We start from the raw sequence: 21,719 nt of genomic DNA, 5'->3' as shown, positions 1-21,719 counted from the left end.
GCCATCTGATGATGTGGGTCTGATTGGTGGGGCAGTCCATTCTCATTTTCAGTTTAGCCAAGTCCTTTTGTGCTGTGCTATCTTTGGAAATATTCACACCAGAATTTCACTCAATTGCTCTTCAGCGACCAAGTATCCAACACCATTCACATTTGGGTTCAAGATTCATAACCAATTCATTTTTCTGTATTCCAATTTTCTATGTAGCCGTTTTGATAAGTGCTGTGCTATCTTATGTAAAAACTTGTCTTAGTTTAAAATTTCCATGTCAATATTTGTCAATCTCTCATCAGCACCCTTATCTCCGACATCGTTCATGTTTGGGGGCATCACCAACACGTCTCTGGAGATCACCTGGAGTGGGCCCATCAACACGGACTATGATGACTTTGACATCCAGTGGACTCCCAAAGACCCGCTGTCGGTGGTGAACCCCTACCCCACACGCACCTCCGGCAGCCGCATCCTGAAGGGCCTGTACCCCGGACGCCTCTACACCTTCAGCCTCCGCACCGTCAGTGGCTCAGGGACGGCCCAGATGACCCACAGCGCACCCATCTACCAGAGCATCCGATCCAGTAGGTGGCGCTCATAGGACATTTACATTCAAGAGTCAAGATTCAATATATGTGGCCCAGCCGTGGCTTAGTCGGCTGGGCACTGGACTGCGACCCGGGTTCGATTCCCAACCGGGTCATTTCCCGGTCCTCCCCGGTCTCTCTCTCCCACTCATTTCCTGTCTCACTCTTCCCTGTCCTGTCTAAAATAAAGTTCAACATTAAATGGCTTTAAATATGAATATGAACCTTGCTGATATCCATCTCAAAATTTCATTCCATCTCTTCCTCATTCTCTGCCTCTTATCTTTGTATATCCATCTCTGTATCTTTCTCTCTCTGTCTGTCTGTCTCTCTCTCTCCCTCTCTCTGCCTTCCTCCTCCAGAGCCACAGCGTATCCAGACGTTGCACTGCCGTCCCCAGAGCTCCACGGCCATCTCCTGCTCGTGGAGCCCCCCGGAGGCTGACTTTGACTCCTACACCATCGAGTGCCTGCGGCAGGACTCGCGCAAGCTGGTGTACTCGCGCCGCACGGGCCGCGACAGCTCCTCCTACCACATCACGGAGCTGGAGCCCCACAGGCGCTACATGGTGTCCATCAAGGCCGTCGCCGACAGCATGACCAGCGAGGCCGCCGAGGAGAGCGTCGTCACCATGATCGACCGTGAGAACACCATGCCAGTTCTTTATTATTCTGAAATGTAGTGTTTTCTCAATTGTTTCATTCAGGTTTATCAACTCATGACAATGAGAATGGCACTGTTGAAGCCACTTCAGTTCTCTCTATGGGCTATTACTGCACTATAATGCAGTTTGAATGAGACAGACAAGGTCAACGGAGACCACAAGTTCAAATCCTCCAAAAAGCTAGGCCCTGCCGTGGCCAAACGGTAGGGCACTTGCCTACCATGCGGCTGACCCGGGTTCGATTCCCGGCCCGGGTCCTTTGCCTGCTCTTCCCCGTCTCTCTCTCCCCACTCGCTTCCTGTCACCACCTTCACTGTCCTGTCATATCATATCCTATCAAATAAAGTTAAAAAGACCAAAAAATATATATCTTCAAATCCTCCAAAGAGCAAACTAGTTTCCAGTCACCTGACATAGTAGTACTGTATATAATAGTGTCTTTGTGACCAAAGACTATAGAGGTTGAATTGTTGTTGCTTCAGTAATTATGACAGACTGATTGCAATGTTGATTGACCTGACTTCACCCCACTTAACTTCTACCCTGTGCATGTGTTCAGGGCCTCCGGTTCCAACCACTCGAGTCAGTGAGAGGGTGGCCCAGGTCACCAAGTCCACCATCTCCTTTAAATTCAACTGCAGCTGGTTCAGTGACATCAATGGCGCTGTGAAATTCTTCACTGTTATCGTGACCGAGTCTGATGGTAAGTGACAGGAAAGTGAAACAAGTCCACGGAATGAATTAGTCAAAAAATGACATTTTGCAATTTAGACTGTTCAAAATACTGTGTATAGCCGAGCTTTGGGTAAAGGGCTGTAAGCATTTTAAAGCCTAAAAAGTTCATCACAAGACATTTTTTCTGCATTGTGTGATCATGTCTGTTTTTCCTGTGGACTACTCTGTGTGTGCTATTGGAGGACAGTTCCTTAAGATCTTCTGCATTGTCTTTCTTCAGATAATGAGATGGTACAGCCTTGGCAGCAGCATCCTCTGCCCTCTTATAAGGACTACAGATACAACAGCTCGGTGAAGACCTACCAGACCAACTACTTCCCCAGCCACTGCTCTGAGGGCCTGGACAGCTCTCAGGGCTTTGAGATCGACCTGGGCTCAGGGAGAGAGGACCTCGGCGGCAACTGCTTTCCTGAACTGGACGTCTATTGTGATGGACCACTCAAACCAAAGACTGCATACAGGTGAGTAAGATGTTGTCAGACTTAGTACCACAAAGGATTGAATTGTCAAATCCATTTACAGAAGTGTGATGAACCGGTTGACTATTTAAAATGTACGTTTTGTGATTGGTTAAAATAATATTATACTGTGAACCGTTAATTGACCAAACAGGTGGGCTATGTGAACTCACCTTCGCACACAGAATACATCATGATATTGAGTGCCTATTGAGTATTGATATTAAGTCAGAGTAAGTTCTTCCAACCATGTGTTCTGAGCATTGATTACACCACAACTTTACCCCTACAGTAAAAAGTGAAATAAACTTGGTGAAATATACTGTGAAATATACTACATGGCAGGGTTTTCACTATGTCTGTCTCCTGCTTTGATTTTCAGACTGAGTGTGCGTGCCTTTACCCAGCTCTTTGAGGAAGAGCACTCCTCTCCACTCTACACTGACACCTTCCTGTCCCTGCCAGTCGTCACAGAAGCAGGTGGGTTAAGTGGTAGTGCTTGTGTCTTAAATCTTGTCTCATTCAAAAGCAGCAGCATCATGCACATAATGTGTGAAAGAGTAAGAAGGCAGTAGCTGATAGCAAATTATCCTTAGACAGACAAACTAGAGCCTGGTATTTTGCAACAAGCACAAAGTAGAAGCTATTACTGTACATCATTGTTACTTATTCCACTGTATGAAGTAGATAGATTATGTTGTTGCTGAATAAAGAAATCCTAAAAACCTAAAAAGGAAGTCTGCCACAAATTTGATCCCACCAGTAAAGAATCGACAACAATAACTATAGCTCAATTACTCATTGAAGTTACAAGTGAATGAAGTGGTTACTTTTACTTTTAATGTCTCTGCTTGAAATAACAGTATGCTAAAATAATGTTTGTTCTGCAAAGTATTTAAGCCTATGATTGTTTCCTGTGTCCACAGAGCCTCTGAGTGGCGTCATTGAGGGCGTGAGTGCCGGTCTCTTCCTCATTGCCACCATGGTGGGTGTGGCAGCCCTGCTCATATGCAGGCAAAAGGCCCGCAAAGTGTGAGTAGCTTTAATTTTTCAATGGTTTTTAAAGCATTACTCATGAAGTCATTTTTCCACTTTGGGCATGCGACCAATCGGGACTTTTTGTGTTTCTATGGCTCAGCTACAGTAGATCATTGACCTGCGTTTGTAAACTTACATAGTCCAGGTTTGCCACTTACAGTATAAACCCTTAGTCCTCTTACAGATTAACAGGTAGACGAAAAGTTCTTTTCACCAGAAAAATTGGCAAGGGAAAGTCACTAAAATTGGCTAGAAATATACTAGACTTTCTAGCCAATTTTAGTGACAAATATTTTAAGTCAAGTCAAGTCAGCTTTTATTGTCACTTTCTTCATATGCACAAGGCATACAAGGGAAATGAAATTACGTTTTCTCTCTATACCATGCCAGGACAAGACATATACAAGACTGTTAAGTTAAGTTAACTAAAGTTAACCAGTTAGTACTACTACTCATGTCTTTTGAACAGAGCCCTGAGTGGCAATGTTAGTAAATCACACACAGAGGCTGAGGGGGCATACTGGTCACCACACCGCACCACAAATGACGTTCATTTACATTCTAAATTGCCCAGCCCATCTTACAAGGTGTGCGTGAGTGAGGGCTGTTCTGCGGAAGCAGGGTTTGACATAATGGACTGAGTTAGGCAGGGCGGATGACACTAAAGTCTAGGCATGTTGTGACTACAACGGAGCAAACGCCACAGGTTTGTTGCGCAACAAACCATTTCAATAAGCCGCCAGCAGGTCGTAAATCCAAGGGGAGGGTCAATCAGTTGGAGGAAAACAAGAGCGACCACATTTTCTCGGCGGGTGTTCCCTGACTGGCTGAATTGATAAGGGGTGTGTGTTGTAGCCTATAATAGCCCTGCCCACTAGATCTTCTCGGTTACTACATATCGGCAGGTGTGTGAACCTGCCACTTGTGGAACTACTTCCTTTGTTTCTCTCTGCCTCCGTCCTGTATGGCTTCCTCCCTCCCGGCTCAGAGATCACATTTCCAAAAATTTCATCAGAAGCTGAAATACCACACATGGGGCAAATCAACTTCAAAACTCGGATGGTTTGTAGGATGTTAATGTACTCCGTGTGGGGAAACTGCTCTTCTGTGAAATCCAATGTCTGCGTTGTTGTTGACTGAGTTGTTTTGTGTTGTTACAGGAGTGTGCAGGAGCCCGTGGTGAGAATGAGCATAAGGAGGGAGCGTCCACTCCCTGGAACACACCTTGCCAACCGAGGGTAAGCTGACCTCTGACCTCTACTAGACTTGTGCCGTATTTGAAAATAGTTTATTAAAAAAAAGGAAGGAGGCAACAGGCAGGCTTGAAGTAATGCAATATAAATACTTCTGCACCACTTCATGAACACAACTTGCTATACATATCCTACCAACTTCACATGCATAAACAAACATTAAATGCCAACATATCTATCCATAGCGAACTTGATGACGCACTGGGCGAAACGCGTTGTTCGCTCCGAAAAATAAAGTAAAGAAAAGTAAGCAGTGTGAGGTGTCTTTTGAATGTTGTTCATTGAGCCAACATATCTATGTTTGAAATGTCTAGGTTTTAAAAATTAGATGTTGGCCAAGCGTAGCTTCAGGTTCTCCTCAGAGGGTTAGCTTGAGGTCTAGCTCAAGGTCGCGAGATGTTATTGGTGTGCAGTGGGTATGTTGATGGTAGATGAAGTAAGTGTGGAGTCAGCAATAGTGGCACATTGCATTTGTACTGTTTGTTGACGGTCAATAATGTTTTCACTTAGTCAGTAATTGTTCTCTTCACCCTTTTCAGAAATCGACGCATTTCAAGGTAACCTAACTTTGTCATCATGTTTTGATGTTGGTCAACTAGTGTCATCTTACTGTATATTATTTGGGTATTGGTGTCTAACTTCACTTCCAATCCTCTTCACAGCCCCATCAAGCTTTTGCACTTTGAGGGCCATCTCACCAAGTTACAAGCTGACTCCAACTACCTCCTCTCTGAGGAATTTGAGGTGAGAGAGATGGCATACAACTAATTATGTACAATAGTGACTTACCACTGAATAAGTCACAAAATGCAACCCTCATGAATCCCCCCCCCCCTTTCTGTCTTAGGATTTGAAAGATGTTGGTCGCAACCAGCCAATGGACACAGCCCTGCTGCCTGAAAACAGAGGGAAAAACAGATACAACAACATTCTCCCCTGTAAGCCCATCTGTCCATATGTGTATGAAATCACATATTCAAGATTTGTCCTGTATCTTATGCCTCTTTTCCACTGCCTACAGCTCGACACAGCGCGACTCAGCCACCACTTTTTTGCTTTATGATTGAGCTGTGTCATACCTATTTGAAAAGCAAAAAGTGGCAGCCGAGTCACGCTTTGTCGAGCTGTAGACCTACCAGAAAACCGGCAGTTGAAAAGAGGCATTAGAGGGGTGTGTGTAGTGTCATGAGCTTTAATGTGTACTGGTATTCTGGTATTCTAATCTAGTGTTTGCGGACTCTCCTTTCTCCCTGAAATAGATGACTCAACGAGGGTGAAGCTTTCTTATGTGGACGATGACCCCTGCTCAGACTACATCAATGCCAGCTACATCCCTGTAAGACAAAATCAGTGCGCGCACGCACGCACACACACACACACACACACACACTCACACACTATTCTACACACTAATCTATTTAATTTCTGTGTTCACCTAAGGAATGTGCTGGTAGCCTACAAGCATTACTCTGTCCTGTGTTTTGTGTGTGTATAGGGAAATAGCTTCAGGCGTGAGTACATTGCCACCCAGGGCCCTCTGCCTGGCACTAAGGATGACTTCTGGAAGATGGTGTGGGAGCATAACGTACACAATGTTGTCATGGTCACACAGTGTGTGGAGAAAGGAAGGGTAAGAGACTCTTTTGCCTTCTGTGTATTATTTACCCTCTCTCTCTCTCGCTCTCTCTCTCTCTCTCTCTCTCTCTCTCTCTCTCTCTCTCTCTCTCTCTCTCTCTCTCCTCATCCAGATGTCATCCTGCACCCCTGACCCTTTATTTTACTTGAGAATTTTTTTCTTTACTACTTTCATCCCTCCATTATGATGTCACATGTCTGTCCATATGTGTTGTTGGCAGGTCAAGTGTGATCACTACTGGCCATTTGACCAGGATCCTCTCTACTATGGAGACCTCATTGTCCAGATGCTTTCTGAATCAGTTCTTCCTGAATGGACCATCCGGGAGTTCAAGATATGTAGCGTACGTATAGCCCTTTGTATCAACTTTTTTTTAACCCATTTAAGTCTGATCCTGTGTATATGCTGCATTGACCTAGGCGTCGGGAGCGACACATAGACACTGCATTCAGACTGTTGATATTTGAGGGGGGTTTAAATTTAAAATTTGGGTATGTAAGAGCTGAACGAAGCCATTTAATGCTAAATGAGGGCCCTAGCTTTTAAATGGAAATTATTTCATGTTTTTATGTGCTTCGGAGGGTGAAATATTCAGGTTTTTATTGTCTGAGGGCACTTTTTCTCAAAAAGGGCTTAGGCACTCAGCAGGCGTTTTCTTGCAGGTGCCTTCGGCTTAAATGGGTTAAATGGAAAGTTGTACACATCATTACAGGATCTAAATGCCCCATATTTCTATACAAAAGTCATTCTGCTGTGGATTCACATGCTAATCCTAATGTTATTTTTTATAATCAGGAGGATCAGCTGAATTTCTCGAGGGTGGTTCGCCAGTTTCACTACACCGTCTGGCCCGACCACGGCGTTCCTGAGACCACGCAGTCCCTGATCCAGTTTGTGAGGACGGTGCGGGACTACATCAACAGGACACCAGGCTCTGGAGCCACCGTGGTGCACTGCAGGTGAGGCCAGAGCAAAAAACACAATGTTATACATTGGTATACATAAGTATGTTATGCTATACATATACATATATATGTTTATATATGTTACACTGCAGTAGACTGATATTTGTACAATGAATTGTGTTACACTGACTGTACTGACATTTAGAAGAGTACACATCTTTACTAGATCATGATGGCGAATGACTCTGGCGAATGGCGAATAAACTGTTTCATGCTGCTCTTTGATCAATTTCAATCTGTGGTAATTAATTGACAACAAAACTTCAAAACCGTTGCTGTGGTGTGGTTTGTTTTCAGTGCTGGGGTGGGCCGTACTGGGACCTTCATAGCGCTGGACAGACTGCTGCAGCAGCTGGACGCCAGGGACTCAGTGGACCTGTACGGTGCAGTGTTTGACCTGAGGGTACACCGCTCCCACATGGTGCAGACAGAGGTAAAGTACAGTACACAGGCTTATGTTACTAGTTCACATTAGCAGTACATTGCATACATGCTACCTAGAATAGACTACACCATCAGAGATGTTTACATTGGTTTATTTTTGTAGAGTACAGTAGTTCACACATCACACGCACATAGTAGATGTGTGTGTTGTTGGGCTGAACTTGAAGTGTGTGTGTGTGTCTGTGTCTGCCCTTTAGTGTCAGTATACATACCTTCACCAGTGCGTGCGGGATGTGTTGCGGGCTCGCAAGCTGAGGAATGAGCAGGAGAACCCTCTGTACCCCATCTATGAGAACGTCAACCCCGACTACCACCGAGGTGAGACGGCTCGTGACATCACATGACACACCAGCCTCTCCGCTCTACTTTACCACACATATAGTAATACAGTACTGTATGCTACATTACCAATGATTATTATTAGATAACCCTGAGCCAAGTATGATATGTAGCAGGCTTCACTCTGGTTTCTTGATAACTTTTAAGGGTCCTGGCCTAAATAAATACTTAAGCCCTATTCGCACGGGATAAATATTAGGCCTACCTATGGACCCCTGGTACTTCGCAATTACCCCTGGACCGCCGTGATTTTTCGGGGCGCATTCGGACGGGATAAATAAACGTCTGTTATTTACACTTACACAGACATTACAAGGGAGTGCAGACGGTGCGCCTATGTAAAATTACCCCAATTACAGTAGGTAATTCGCGGCGGAATTATTACCTCACAAATCGCAGACATGGCACATTCGCACAGGACTAAGAACTCAGACATTCTCTGTAATTATTCCGAATTACCGGGGGTCCATAGGTAATAAAAGTCCCGTCCGAATCGGGCTTTAGACTCCTCTGCAAAGTGAGGAAGGCATACGCCGAAACGCGTCTGTGCACAAAAATAAAGAAAAAATTGATGCAAAGTACGCCCTCCTTTTCTTAGATAACCCTGAGCAAAATTCAAAATGACAAAGATGTCAAAATACAAGTATTTAATATTTTTATACCAAACACTGTTATATGTTTTAGAGAAGACTTTAATCAGTTAATTTAAGTGTTAATCGAAATGCAGTGGCACTGTAACCAATCTGCTTTGTGCGTTTTCTCTCTTTTTTATTGATCTTTTAAATCTATTTTTCTTTTACACAGATAAGGTGTACACCAGGCGCTAAGGACTGAATGAACTACTGAGGAGAAGAAGGGTGGAGAAAGGGAATCACATGTGAAATTATAATATGCAAAGCACTAAGAAGCTATATAGCGACTCTATTTTTATACTTTGTGTATGACTTTTGTAAGCAGTATTAATTGTGAATGGACGTTCTTGATATTTAAGTGTAACAGATCTGTATATATATATACTTGCTTTCCTTGCACATTACATTTGTGATAAATTGGGAGTAACAATTACACTGTATTGTATACGTAAGCATTTTTCTCTGTGAATTTTTACATGGCACAAAAACGTTGCGGTCAAATCTATTATAATAATCTGAGTTACAACAACGTGTCAAACCACTGGAGGATTTTACTGTTTATCATTAAACTGGAAAATGGGAGCATTGTATTTGAGAGGTAGTGAAAGGTAGTTATTCAATTGGAGCATTCCACTGATGTCCATTACTGTATTTCGTTGTAAGGATGGTGATGAGGGTGCTTTTGTTTTTGTCTACATATCATTGGTTGACGTTTCAGGGAATCATGAAGCAATTTTTTTTTTAAGTTTTGCATATCTGTCAACATAGTTAAGTATTAACCTATCTGGTAACACTTTATAAATACCTCTACATTTAAAAAGCTTTGTTAACACTTTATTTACATTTATTAATTAACTAATTATTAAGAAAACATTTATTGATCTTTGTAAATGCATAAGAACCAACCTACAGCTGCACAGCGGAGGGAGAATCAACTATAAGAGGAGTTTGATGTGTGTTTTCCTGCCGGATACTTCTATATCTTGTGCCTTCATCTTTTTTTGCTCTTTGAAGGACAGACTTCCAGGATTGCTGCAACTGTGCTGTTTCTGCTGTGTTCAAAAAATAGTATTTCTTTGTCAATTACAAACATTTGTAAATGTTTTGTTGACAAATATAAAGCTTTTTAAGGGACTGTTATTCTGAAGTGTTACCCACTGACGGAATTGTAACTTTTTTGGAACCTCAGTGGAAGAAAGAACTGAGTCATATTGGGAGTCATTCCACTGTTGTTTACCCACTAATTAATGCCTTTTGATGAATGTCTTTAAATAATCTACATAGTGTATTTATATGTATAGAAGTATTCTACATTACTTGAGTATACTGGAAACAAAGTCATTGAAAACAGATGATCTTTACAGGCTATGTAAATATTGTATAGACACTAATATAATATTTTGTATCAAATAACATTACCATCAGTGTTAACCTGTGATTACTGTGTATGTATTTTATTATGAATAAACCATATCTGTATGATTTGAAAAAAGAATGATATTGCACATGATTTTTCATCACATTATACTTCACGTAAGCATAGCCTTATCACGACATAGATGCAGTCTAATTCACTTGATTCAAAAAAACAAACTATAATAGTGGCACGTTTTATGCATGATGAGAATTAATTAATGAATACATGATTAAATGATCATTTTCAACAAAACAATATTTATGGTCTTATAATAGGGGAAAGGTGTGTATGTTAGACAAGGTCAAATTTGACAAATTGTTTTGACAGTGAAGCTTGTCTTCAAACTAAGCTGTTTTTTCAGCTAAGGTAATATTGATAATTGATGGACTAGTGGAATAAATACAGATACATCTGGAATCAGAAATCTCACCACATGCTCCACTGCATCCAGTCTCTCTAATCATGACCAAAGAACTATCTTTATATCGTTCAGTTGTGGTTGATGAGTTCAGTGAGTTGAGATTCAATATCTGGCATGACAGATTATTCATCCAAATAAACAAACAACTATGCATTACAATTGCCAACCCTCGTTAACCTTGACATACTGTAGGTGAATTCATCATGGAGATATTGCAGCATATAACTATGAATATTTGTTCTTTTTTCATAATAATAATAATAATAATAATAATAATACGCCAATATACATTTAGCATTCATCATTAAATATTACCATAATTTCCTTTGGTATTAAATATTACGACTGTACAGTAAACAGTAAAAAAAAAAAAATCATGTCCAGTGATTAATAATCATATTAAGACCGATGGTAAGTATGAGGTAGAGATGCTACAGTATATGCAAGTATTTGTTTGTATATAAGTAATATATACAATTATAATAAAGTATATAACAGTGAAAATTGATAGTATATGGGGAACAGTGCAAGTAGTGAGAGAACAAAAAGGACAATTCCCGGCATTTCCCAAAAACATTGAAGTAGTACTTAAGCCTAAGCAGTACTTCTACCATGAAGACTCGAGAGGCAAATGAACGTTATTAACATTTATTGAACAATAGACATGATACAAAAATGCGTTTGGCGAACAATTACACTTGATACAAAATGCATGAATCTGTTTGGCGAAGGTTCCCGTCTTCGCGTTGAACTCCGGGGTAGGACAGCATATCCTCCAGCGGAGATGGAGGCGGGCGTAGCCTGCCCCCTAACAGACGGGAACCACTGGTGACGGTGGACGGAGGGGTGGTGGTGGCTTCAAAGTCGGCTTAACTGGAAAGCAGAGAACAGAATGAGTGACTGATTTTTAAACAAACGTGAATGTGATCCATTGGCTGAGAGGGAACGATGCATGAGTGATGCGTAACGGGGATTCCCAAATCTCGCGTTGTGATTGGTTGACGACCCTGGGCAATGATGACGCATGTATGATCTGTCAAAAGGGAGATTGGATGGTTAGCCTAGTAAGTTTGACAGCCGAGAAATTCAAGTCTCCCTGGTAGAATTTACGCAAGCTCCCATTTCAGTATGGCACCCATCACTAAAAATGTATACATACAATCTTTTATAACCCTACAAACATTTCTCTCGCACATGCAAACAAAATGCTTGTGTGAAGTGCATGTGCGAGAGAAATGTTTGTAGGGTTATAAAAGATTGTATGTATACATTTTTAGAAAAACATTGTTTGTAAAATACTGTATATAGGTTTAAGTTCTACTTATGAGTTATTGGGAAACACAGCTCTATCTGATGCAGATGCTGGCATGAGAGGTGTGAGTGAAATTTGCGTACAAATCAGGTACAAGTGTGCAATACACTATGCATAACAGTCCAATATCATTTTACAAAACCCTACAATAGTAAACACAGCACTAATGCCCTTTGCACACCAACCGTGAATTTCACACAGTAAATGCAGCACCAAGACTAGGCCCATATTGAGTAAATTAAAAAATGAAATAAAAATTCAAACTGAGATGAGCACCTCTGTTTCCGAGAACACTAGCGCGTCAGACTGTCCGTTAAGATATACAGTATGGCATGACAAATAACTGCCAGTGGCACATGTTATAGACTGCTGGCACAGCTGAATTCAGAGGTTTATTTTTCATGTAGTCCCCATGTGGAGCATTACGTATTTCCTTTACAGGTGTTCTGATTATTAAGCCTCCACCTGAAGGGATCAGAGTGGAATTACTGCTCTTCTATTGTCCAGCTGGGTGTGCATCCAATCACAATAAGGGTTTTTTTGTGCATTAACTTTTGACCAGGTGGACATATTCATTTGAAATCTTGTGTGTTGATACTCTATAATAGGAACATCAATTGATTCAGGAATGTTGGTGCCCAATGCTTTCAACATGGCAGACTTTCAACATGACAGTGGAGGCATCAAAATTGATACTTTGAGCTCGAGTTCCACGTGTCTTCATTAGTTTTAACTCGTGTCATCCTGAGACAGGGCCTCTGAAGGTCTCTCTGGGTTGGGAAGGTCAAAGACAAGAGGTGGGTTGGTTGGCTTGTACATCTCTGTGCAGGTGGAGGAGTTGACAAACGTGGTGTGGCCATCTGTCATCACACTATATCCTAGTTAGAGGTGGGGACACACAGCACAGTACAAAATGACTACCTTTCATAGGCATGTTAAAGGTTAAGTATGTTAAAGGCTAACAATGACAAAGATCAGAGAAAAAGGAAAATGCCTTAGAGCAGTGGTCTCCAATTATGTTTCACCAAGGGCCAAATTATGTAGTGCAAATGACACTGAGGGCCAAACAAATAGCCTGACCGTAAGGCCTCAGATAGCACACATGAAGAGTTCAGATGCAAAACCCTCTAAGTGCCATTTCAGAAAATAATCTTAATTTATTTTTATTTAATACAAAGCTATAAAAATTGCATATATTTTTATTTTATTTATGTAATATAACTATTTATATGTATTATCAAGTACATGAATGTAAACCAAACCAACAACGGGGTTCTCTAAAAATATAGAAGTGCAGGTCTTCAGAAATGGAGTTAGGGGGTTTTGCATCTGAACTCTTCACATATTTTTTTTCATTTGTTCTAACCCCATGGTGGGCCAAATGTTTGCAATGAGCCAGTATATATAGACAGGTAAGTGCAAGTGTCTGGCAGGGTCATTTCAACTCTTGGATCAGCTGCTGACCTTCGTGTATGTGTCCGAAGGCGTGCAGCTTGGGCCGAACTCTCCTCTGCACAGTGTTCAGCAGCTCCACACAGCCCGCCCGCTGCTTCTGCCTGGGCATAAGGTCCCCGAAACCTACGGACAAAATTACATCACAGAATTCAACACTGAAAATATGCAGCAGTTCTGATATTGATTAAAAACAAGATCAAGAATTGCAAGAATCTTGGGAGTGCTTGGTGGCTACAGATTAGATTCACAGACAATAGCTACTACAAAGATTAGTTGTTTCCTCTCAGTGGAAAAAATGCATTGTTGAAAAGATTGCATCATTCAAGTGGGCTAATATTTGACCAAATCATTGGAAAATTACCAAGAGGAGGTCCATGAGTCATGAGTATGTCTATGCCCTCAGGGATCTCGTTCCACTTGTCCAGCAGAGCCTGGCCACGCGACAGGTTAAAGCCCCAGTCGTAAAACTCCGGTGTCCTATTGGAAACAAAGTTGATAATGGGGTCACAGAGGTCATATATAATCATAGACAATGGAAAGGCCCATTGCTTACACATGAGATCCAGTTCCTTATTAACATAAAAACTTGATTTAGTTAGGCCGCACGAAGACAAATGAAACAAATGATTTTTTGAAATTCAATTTCATTTTGCTCACTGATCAACTTAATTAAACCCAAATGTTAAAACATTAAGTTCTAGGGCTCACTTGGAAAAGAGGCATTTTCTTCAATGTGACTACATATACAAATAAAAATAGGTTTAGGCAAACAGTTTGCTATTCACCTCATCCTCTGGACTATTCAAGTAACATGTGACCAAAAATCTGCTCCAAAAGCCCAATGAAGGAGTACGAACGAAACATTCTGCCCTCCTCTGGCCCATTCTTCCTGTGGCTCTGCAGGTTTGGCCTACTACTCACCATGGTGAGCCGTATATCCTGAATCCCTTGACTGTGGTTTCAGAGTCTTGGAGGTAAATGCAGTTTTTGAGCAGAGACTGGATGTTCTCGTAGTCCACGTCCCTCAGCTTGGGAAAACGTAAGTACTCCTGCTTCACCATCCTGTCCATCAGGTCCTTATCAAAGGTCAGCTCGTGGTTCCCAGCGATGACGACCTTGGTCTCATAAGGCAAACTATCTACAGGTTGTTTAGGACACAAAATGGTACAGATATTTTAAAACAGTTCATAACAGAATTCAAAATGTTGCAGAGATGTGTATTGCTCGATAATTGGTTGCTCAATAATTTCCATGAAATAGGCCTACAGTACTCTTAAGAAAGGTCAGTATGACAAGCCAGTGAGATGTGTGTTGGCAAACCTATTTTGTGTAACTGTGATGGTTATATTCACACAATTATGAATCGCCTTTATTCAGACATGACAGTTTGCAAGGATGACAGGAGATGAGTGGGAGCGAGAGATGGGGGAAGATCGGGAAATGAGCTTGGGCTAGAATTAAATAATAGGCCTATGGTGTCTCAGCGGTTTGAGTCACGGCCTATGTCTAAATATAAATCTATGGCTATATATCAGAGTTAGAGCAATGCATCTTCACCATCAAGGTGTTGGGATTTGGGATTGGGACTGTTTTCCTTCTTCTCTCATGTTTTCAGTTTTGGTTTCCATGTGCTCTTGTTTAACCCTTAGCGCAGAGTCTCTATTATTACCATATTGTCACCAAAATGTTAACGATCAAGTCTTAATCGGTTACTGACGGTAAGACTCTCTGCATTGTCAAAGCAATGTTGTTAGGATGTAGTTGAGAGTTGTTAGCAAGTACCGAATAGGCTTGTGCACGGGCCCATCTGCAGTAAGAGGCTACGATAATCACTAGCTTAGGTGGTTTTAAACATGCTTTGAAAACATGGCTTAGAGATCGGTCAGTGTATGATATGCATTTTTATAGTAAACAATGTGAATAATGTGTATGCATTATATGTAATGTGGTTTGATGTTTGTTGTGTCAGCGTCACTCTTGTCATTTTAACATCTTCCATCCAACATCAGAGGACCACAGTGAGCATAAGCTTCCAAGCTTTACTGTGTTATCCTGACTCCTCGATCTTTGTTTGTTTGTTTTCCCTTTTTCACCTATTACTTTCCCTTCATCCTCACCTGTTTCCCATTTGTCTGTTGCCTGGTTCCTCGTTGTGTTCACCTGCCCTCAGTTTCTGATTGTTGTTTAAACCTATTGTTTATTGTTGTCTTCTTAGTTCCATTGTTCTCGCCTATCCCTAAGTAGACAGCCTGATTCATTGTTACCTGTTCAGTTCACCATTTCATGATCATGTTCTCTTTATTCTTGTTTGCCCACCTGTGTTTTATTGATAGTGTCCTGTCGTGTGCTTCCCCTGTGTACAAGGGGCTAGTCAGGCATATTAGGTTTTTTTCACAGATTAATTTTTGAATCCGTTTACATATAAAGTTTAACACAACACAAGACAGGACTTAGAAGCTGTTTACACTTATATGGATATTTTTGAAAACGCATTGACCTCTCATTTACATGTAAACTGAGTTTTAGGTGCTGGTTACACGTGTAAATGTGGATAGAAATAAAAACTCCAATGTGACAGGTGTGTTTTAGCCCCCTAAATGGTATGTTTTTGTTTTGAAGAAAACCGCCTTCATTGGCAGTCATGGGTAAGCGGTTTAGTTAGGGCATCAGACTTGTAGCCTAAGGTTGCCGGTTCGACTCGCAAACTGCCAGGTTGGTGGGGGGAGTAATTAACCAGTGCTCTACCCCATCCTCCTCCATGACTGAGGTAGTACTGTCCCACCGCACTGCTCCCTTGGGGCGCCATTGAGGGCTGCCCCCTTGTAGCCAGGCCACACCCTCCTAGTGATGCAACACCTTCGGCGTTGCAACTAGTCAGGTCAAGAGCAATGCAAGTACTTTCTGAGTTCCCGAAAATACGGGAACTGCTTTCACTTTGTCAGGAAGCAAACAACCATAAGCAAACCAAGGGAGATGGGACCATGCCGTTTGGGAAATGTTAATTGTTATGCTCTTGGTCAGACCAAGTCTCGAAGAGATTTGAACGTCGATGATAATCAGGCTAGCCCCCTTGCACGGGTGAGGCATAAATGCAATTTCGTTGTGTGTAGTGTTCACTTGTGTGCTGTGTCACAATGACAATGGGAGTTGGAGTTTCCCAATTGGGCTTTCACTTTCACTTCTCTCTACTGTCTGTGCTTATTACCACACCTTCTAACCCCACCCATTTCAACATTTCCGGTTTCCTAACTATTTCCTGTTAGGCTGCGTATAGACCTTCTGACTGATTAGCCACTAGCAACATCTACCGAAATAATAATGCCGCCGCCCGTTCAACTGCGGATAATAAGGTGGATAACAAGTAATGTTATGTCAACGTTAGTATACTACCCTACAAAGGCAAAGTGCAGTAGACTGAAAATGGTTAACACACCTCCTTTATCTTCTTAAGGTCTTCTTATGGTCCAAATGTGCCCCGTAGATATATAGCTATGTTTAAGTTGTAGGAACTACAATATCCAACCTACTATCAAGGCTTTGAAGACAGTTTTCTCAGTTTCTATTACAGCTCTTTGCCGTTGTGTTACACTGCATACTCTTTAGCTGCCAGTGCTCCCTCAAATAGACAGTAGGTAATGGGGGACAAGATCCCTTACCTAGCCACTCACTGAACTTCTTGACCTCAGACGGCAGGCCCAGATTTGAGAAGTCCCCCGTGTGCAGCAGGACGTCACCGTCTGGCATCTGGATGCCATCTGTCCTGGAGTGTGTGTCCGACACGCAGACGAAGCGAGTGTGACCCGCAGGTTTCGGGGTGTCAAAGGGCGTAGGCTCCACCCTGGGTTTAGATCAAAGGCCAACAAGTTAACATCATCCTGAACATTCAACATTTCATTTTGCCTTTACTGTGATAAGAGACACATCTCCTGTTAAAGTCTGTTGTTATCAGAATGGCAATGACCAACTTGTAATGTATTACTTAAACTCTGTACTGTATGATGTCTTAGCATTAACCCATTGATGCCTAAAGCACCTGCAAAAAAGGCTGCTGAATGCCTAAGCCCTTTTTAAGAAAAGTTGCCCTCAGCCTATAAAAACCTAAATATCTCAGCCTCTGAAGCACATAAAAACATGCAATGAGTTGCATTTAAATGCTAAGATCCTCATCTTGCATTACAATGTGTTCATTCAGCTCTAACGTAGCCAGATTTTTAATAGAATTGTCTCAAATCTCACGAGCCTGAATGTTGCGTCATGCAGCTCCAGGCGCCAAGGCCAATGTTGCGCAATGTAACACCCAGCATCAATGGGTTACTAGTACTATCAGAGATTCTTTAAGTATATATCTCTCTACTCTCTCTGGTACTATGGCAGTAAAGCTTTTTCAATAGTGAGGCGTTCCACTGGTGGAATGGTGCATAATATGAGGCAACCTTTGTAGTAGGGAACTGCTGCTTGGGATATCGCCCCTACATAGTAGGCTACTGAATTATGGTCATTATGGTATGATAATAATGCTGGAATGTGCTGAAATGGCTGCAACCAACTCTGGACACCTATTCAATTCAATGCACAACAAGAGCAACCAGAGATGGCAACCTGGCCCCATTGCCAATTCCAGATGCACGTGATGTTGTGTGATTGGCGCCACCCCCAGGCAACCCAAAACACTGCAGGCGAACATACAAACAAACAGACAGACAGACACAGACAAACAGAGAAACAGGCAGAGATGAAAAGAGTACAGAAAATGTGTACTCAAGTAAAAGTATCTTTACTTTGCCTAAATTCTACTCAAGTACAAGTAAAAGTACCTATCTAAAAATCTACTCAAGTAAAAGTATAAAGTACTTCACTTAAAATGTAATTTGATTAAAAAGTACTTAGTTACTTTTAATTAGCTTTCCTCTTGAGAATGTCATGTTTATTTTTCTTGAATATCATCCTCCATAACCTCTATCTCTTGCTTGGCACCAGCCATCATCCAATACATTGATACGAGATAGTAAAATAGTGGAAATGCTGTGTGCCATCCTGCACAATCTTTCATTTCCGGCGGATTGTGGCATTATTGTGCATGGCATTTTGTCTCTCAGTCAATTTTTTTTTACTCAGTACTCAGGCCAGGTTCCAGTGTAATTGAGTAAAGTACTTGGGTCAAAATGTACTCAAGTACAAGTAAAAGTATTAATTTAAAAAATTACTTAAAAAGTACAAAGTATTCATAAAAGCTACTCAAGTACAATATTGAGTAAAAGTAATAAGTTACTTTTCCACCCCTGGAAACAGGTAATACAATAGCTGAGCTCATTGAACTTACACCTGAACGTGCGGTGGCAGGAAGCGGCTCTGTTTACGGGCGAAAGCTTGGGTTGGGTTGGTGCTGTACTGATCTACCAGGATTGTACTGCTTACAGAGGACATCCTCTGGCCCATAGCAAGAGTTCACAAACTGGTCAGTTGGGTCCTGCTTCCAGTTCAAGTCAGATTGTCATCAAGAGGGGAAGCTCAGACTGCAAAGAAACACATTACATACACAATGTGTTGTTCCTCATGAAGATATTGCAAAAGCATGCCTCAGCGCCAAGGCAGAATGGTAAGCATTCAGTTATCTCTTGAGGGTTAAGACATTATCACTAAGCAGTCAATACCACAGCAAAACATCAGCTCATAGGCTATATTGTAATAGTGTGATAATAACAATAATGTAATAACACACGCACACGCAGAGAGAGAGAGAGAGAGAGAGAGAGAGAGAGAGAGAGAGAGAGAGAGAGAGAGAGAGAGAGAGAGAGAGAGAGAGAGAGAGAGAGAGAGAGAGATCAATCCTACTTTAGGCTACTTTTCTGGACTGTTGCATAATATTGTGCCAGTAAGTTTCTATTATTCCACTTCCTGCCATTTCGCAAAACGTCCAAAATGATCTGGCTCTGTAAACATTACACTTTCAAACATTTTGTGTCCATAAGTACAATTACCACTTATATTTAGACATCAGCAACACAATGGGCACCTGTTAGCAGAGAAATCGTATTTGTACGGTTTTCATATGAAATACGTTAGTACTAGGCTAGCCTAAGTGTATCCCACAACTATGGCAAACCGTCCTTACCTTCGATCGCTGAAATAGAAGTTATAGATCCCTGATACCTCGACTTGTCATTTCAGGACAGGGGAACTCCATATTTACTTCCCGTTGCGCGACATGCGACGCACGGCCTATGGCTAGGAGGCGGTAGGAGGGGCCACCTGGAAGCCCGATTGTTAAAGGCAACTTGGACCAAAAAGGCAGCCAACCAAACCAAATTACAGTTTTTCTCAATTTCTTTTGGACATTTCTCTAATCTCTCTCGCAATTTGCAAAACATAATATTCATTCTCACAACAGCTTTAACAAATGGCAAAACACCGTGGGTGACCTACAAAACCAAGTCTCTTGCTCAAAATCCTTAGTTTGTCTTTCAAAACTAAGTTTTAGTGTCAATGAACGTGTCAGTGCCAGCAGAATGGTTAATCATTGTGTCAGTGTATGGACAAGCTAGTCAAATGGATTTGTCACGCTGTCAATTGAGTAGGCCTACACTCTCGAGGATTTTTTCTGAAGCGAAATGTTGTTTAGATTGGATGGGAAATGTGAATTCGACTTTATATTACATTGATCAGATAAGATTGTAATAGATATATATTTAGAGTATGACCTATTTATTGACAGGTTGTCTCATTGCAAAATACAACTAGAAGCACTCAGAGAGCGCAGACCTCCACCAAGGAAGCTGCTTGATACATTTGACTAGGCCTATGTTACACCCTAAGTCTTTCTGCCTTCTTTTTGTGGAGTCCCCGCAATTCAATTTCTGGTCACTAGGGGCGTCTAGATATAGGCCTATAGGCCCAGCAATGGCGAAGAATCTTTTACAGTTTTTCTCGATTGGTTTGGCTAATTTCTTGAAACCGAGATGACATTTCTATAAATTTTGGGTCATTTGGCTAAACATTCTTACACTTCTGCACAACAGTTCGGATAACTAGCAAAATGTCATATACCTCCCAAAACAGCTCATTCTTGAATCAGTACTAGACCTTCTCCCACATAAATGGTCAGTACCATCAACATAGCATAGATCCTTCTCAATTGCTTTGGCTCATTTGCATTCATTTAGTCCTTCTGTCAAAATAAACTGGATGGTTCAGCATCTACATGGATCCTCATCATTTGCTTATATCACTCCAAAAATAGTTTACCCGTGTGTCAAATCTAAATTCCTTCCCCACATATATCATCAGTACCCCCAAAATACATTGTCCCTTTGTCATTGTGTAAGCACAGCAAGTCAAAATTGTTAGATGTTTTGTACGTTCAGCTAACAGATTTTGACTAGTGAAAAAGTGAGTGAAACCGTTGAAGTTTGACAACACAGACAATTCACCAAGGACATTTATCAGTAACTTTCTTTACTGTAGATTCATATACAGAAAGTAATGCCCATATATTACAGGTTTCTCATGGGTTTGGCCCATTTCTCAAAACAGAGATAACATTCTCAAAATAACATGGACAAATCCCAAAGCAATTAGCAATTGTTCAAAACAGAATGTCGTTTGGAAAAATGTCAAGAAATGAGCCAAATAACAGAGGAAATTGTAGCATACATGGTTGTAAAATCATTTTCTACAGACTAGTAAAGTTACAATATCATCTGGCCTGTTGAACACTGTCGTGAATTTACTGTTTAATAAAATTCTTAAAATATTATGTCCTTGACTGTTTTGACAATTGTGTAGACTACTTTGCATATGATGACTTACACAATGAAATCATGCTGACATGTTTTGGAGAGGGCAACCATTACACTGACAATTGTCTAATTCGTTTGGATAAGCAAAGCCAATTTATTTGGAAAATGTGCTAAATGTATGCTCAGTGTGTCAACTGTAGGGTATCTGTACATAGCCATATGCAGAGATGTAGGCCTACTAATCATTTGAGACATGTACAAAGCATTTGATATTTGATGAAAGCAATGAGAAATGCCATTCTGTTTTGGAAAATTGCAAGTTGGTTTGGGGATTTGTTTGTGTTGTTTTGAGAATTTCTTCTCAGTTTTGAGAAATTAGCCAAACCAATCGAGAAAAACTGTAAACACAAAAACTAGCAACTCTGGTTGAGGTGTCAAAATGCACCCTCTACCACCCCTTTTTACTTCTTGTCTTCTTGTCTTGCAGGCCCATGTGAAAAAAATATAGAACTGTAAAGCAAAATAAAATTGAAACAATACACTGATACTGTATAAAATGCACGTACTGTCTTGTGAAATTCTAGGGAAATATTGTAATTTTGCGTGGAGCGTAATTATAAAGGGCACATGAGG

The 21,719-nt window shown here is 41.3% G+C and overlaps 2 protein-coding genes across 3 annotated transcripts in view; one reads left to right on the top strand and one right to left on the bottom strand.

Annotated features, from left to right (window-relative positions):
* The window catches only part of LOC134447678 (receptor-type tyrosine-protein phosphatase beta-like), a 35,125-nt gene extending 25,642 nt beyond the window's left edge, over window positions 1-9,483 (top strand). Inside the window, exons 20-36 of the mRNA XM_063197265.1 lie at window positions 294-578; window positions 944-1,222; window positions 1,805-1,948; window positions 2,201-2,441; window positions 2,821-2,918; window positions 3,365-3,470; window positions 4,637-4,714; window positions 5,269-5,286; window positions 5,392-5,473; window positions 5,577-5,667; window positions 5,989-6,065; window positions 6,225-6,359; window positions 6,586-6,708; window positions 7,161-7,324; window positions 7,628-7,763; window positions 7,972-8,092; window positions 8,918-9,483. Of these exons, the coding sequence (XP_063053335.1) occupies window positions 294-578; window positions 944-1,222; window positions 1,805-1,948; window positions 2,201-2,441; window positions 2,821-2,918; window positions 3,365-3,470; window positions 4,637-4,714; window positions 5,269-5,286; window positions 5,392-5,473; window positions 5,577-5,667; window positions 5,989-6,065; window positions 6,225-6,359; window positions 6,586-6,708; window positions 7,161-7,324; window positions 7,628-7,763; window positions 7,972-8,092; window positions 8,918-8,940 (2,201 nt within the window). The 3' untranslated portion in view covers window positions 8,941-9,483. The remainder of the gene's footprint in view (window positions 1-293; window positions 579-943; window positions 1,223-1,804; window positions 1,949-2,200; window positions 2,442-2,820; window positions 2,919-3,364; window positions 3,471-4,636; window positions 4,715-5,268; window positions 5,287-5,391; window positions 5,474-5,576; window positions 5,668-5,988; window positions 6,066-6,224; window positions 6,360-6,585; window positions 6,709-7,160; window positions 7,325-7,627; window positions 7,764-7,971; window positions 8,093-8,917) is intronic.
* Window positions 9,484-11,267: 1,784 nt separating this feature from the next.
* On the bottom strand, window positions 11,268-19,554 carry LOC134447676 (metallophosphoesterase MPPED2-like). 2 transcript variants are annotated; one of them, XM_063197263.1, is made up of 8 exons: window positions 19,463-19,554; window positions 18,671-18,863; window positions 17,007-17,188; window positions 14,272-14,488; window positions 13,712-13,827; window positions 13,360-13,473; window positions 12,592-12,773; window positions 11,268-11,456 (listed from the first exon to the last, which is right to left on the bottom strand). In XM_063197263.1, exons 2-7 carry the CDS (start codon window positions 18,784-18,786, stop codon window positions 12,625-12,627), a joined length of 894 nt encoding a protein of 297 aa, XP_063053333.1. In that variant the 5' UTR covers window positions 18,787-18,863; window positions 19,463-19,554; the 3' UTR covers window positions 11,268-11,456; window positions 12,592-12,624. The 2 variants fall into 2 exon arrangements, with proteins under 2 accessions (XP_063053333.1, XP_063053332.1); XM_063197262.1 differs by lacking the exon at window positions 11,268-11,456 and having other exon boundaries at window positions 11,865-12,773.
* Between the last annotated feature and the right edge of the window lie 2,165 nt (window positions 19,555-21,719).

Source organism: Engraulis encrasicolus, chromosome 4 (genome assembly GCF_034702125.1).
Source record: "Engraulis encrasicolus isolate BLACKSEA-1 chromosome 4, IST_EnEncr_1.0, whole genome shotgun sequence".
NCBI classification, from domain to species: Eukaryota; Metazoa; Chordata; class Actinopteri; order Clupeiformes; family Engraulidae; genus Engraulis; species Engraulis encrasicolus.
The sequence above is the reverse complement of the archived record's forward strand: the minus strand, read 5'-3'. Positions and strand labels throughout refer to the sequence as shown.

Bases quoted from the DNA above. Each gene is read 5' to 3' on its own strand.
- LOC134447676 (XM_063197263.1), bottom strand. From the start codon at position 18,786: ATGGGCCAGAGGATGTCCTCTGTAAGCAGTACAATCCTGGTAGATCAG. The intron at 17,189-18,670 runs GTAAGTTCAATG...ATCTAAACCCAG, and splicing joins CTGCCACCGCACGTTCAGGT to GGTGGAGCCTACGCCCTTTG. The intron at 13,474-13,711 runs GTAATTTTCCAA...TTTTGTCCGTAG, and splicing joins GACTCATGGACCTCCTCTTG to GTTTCGGGGACCTTATGCCC.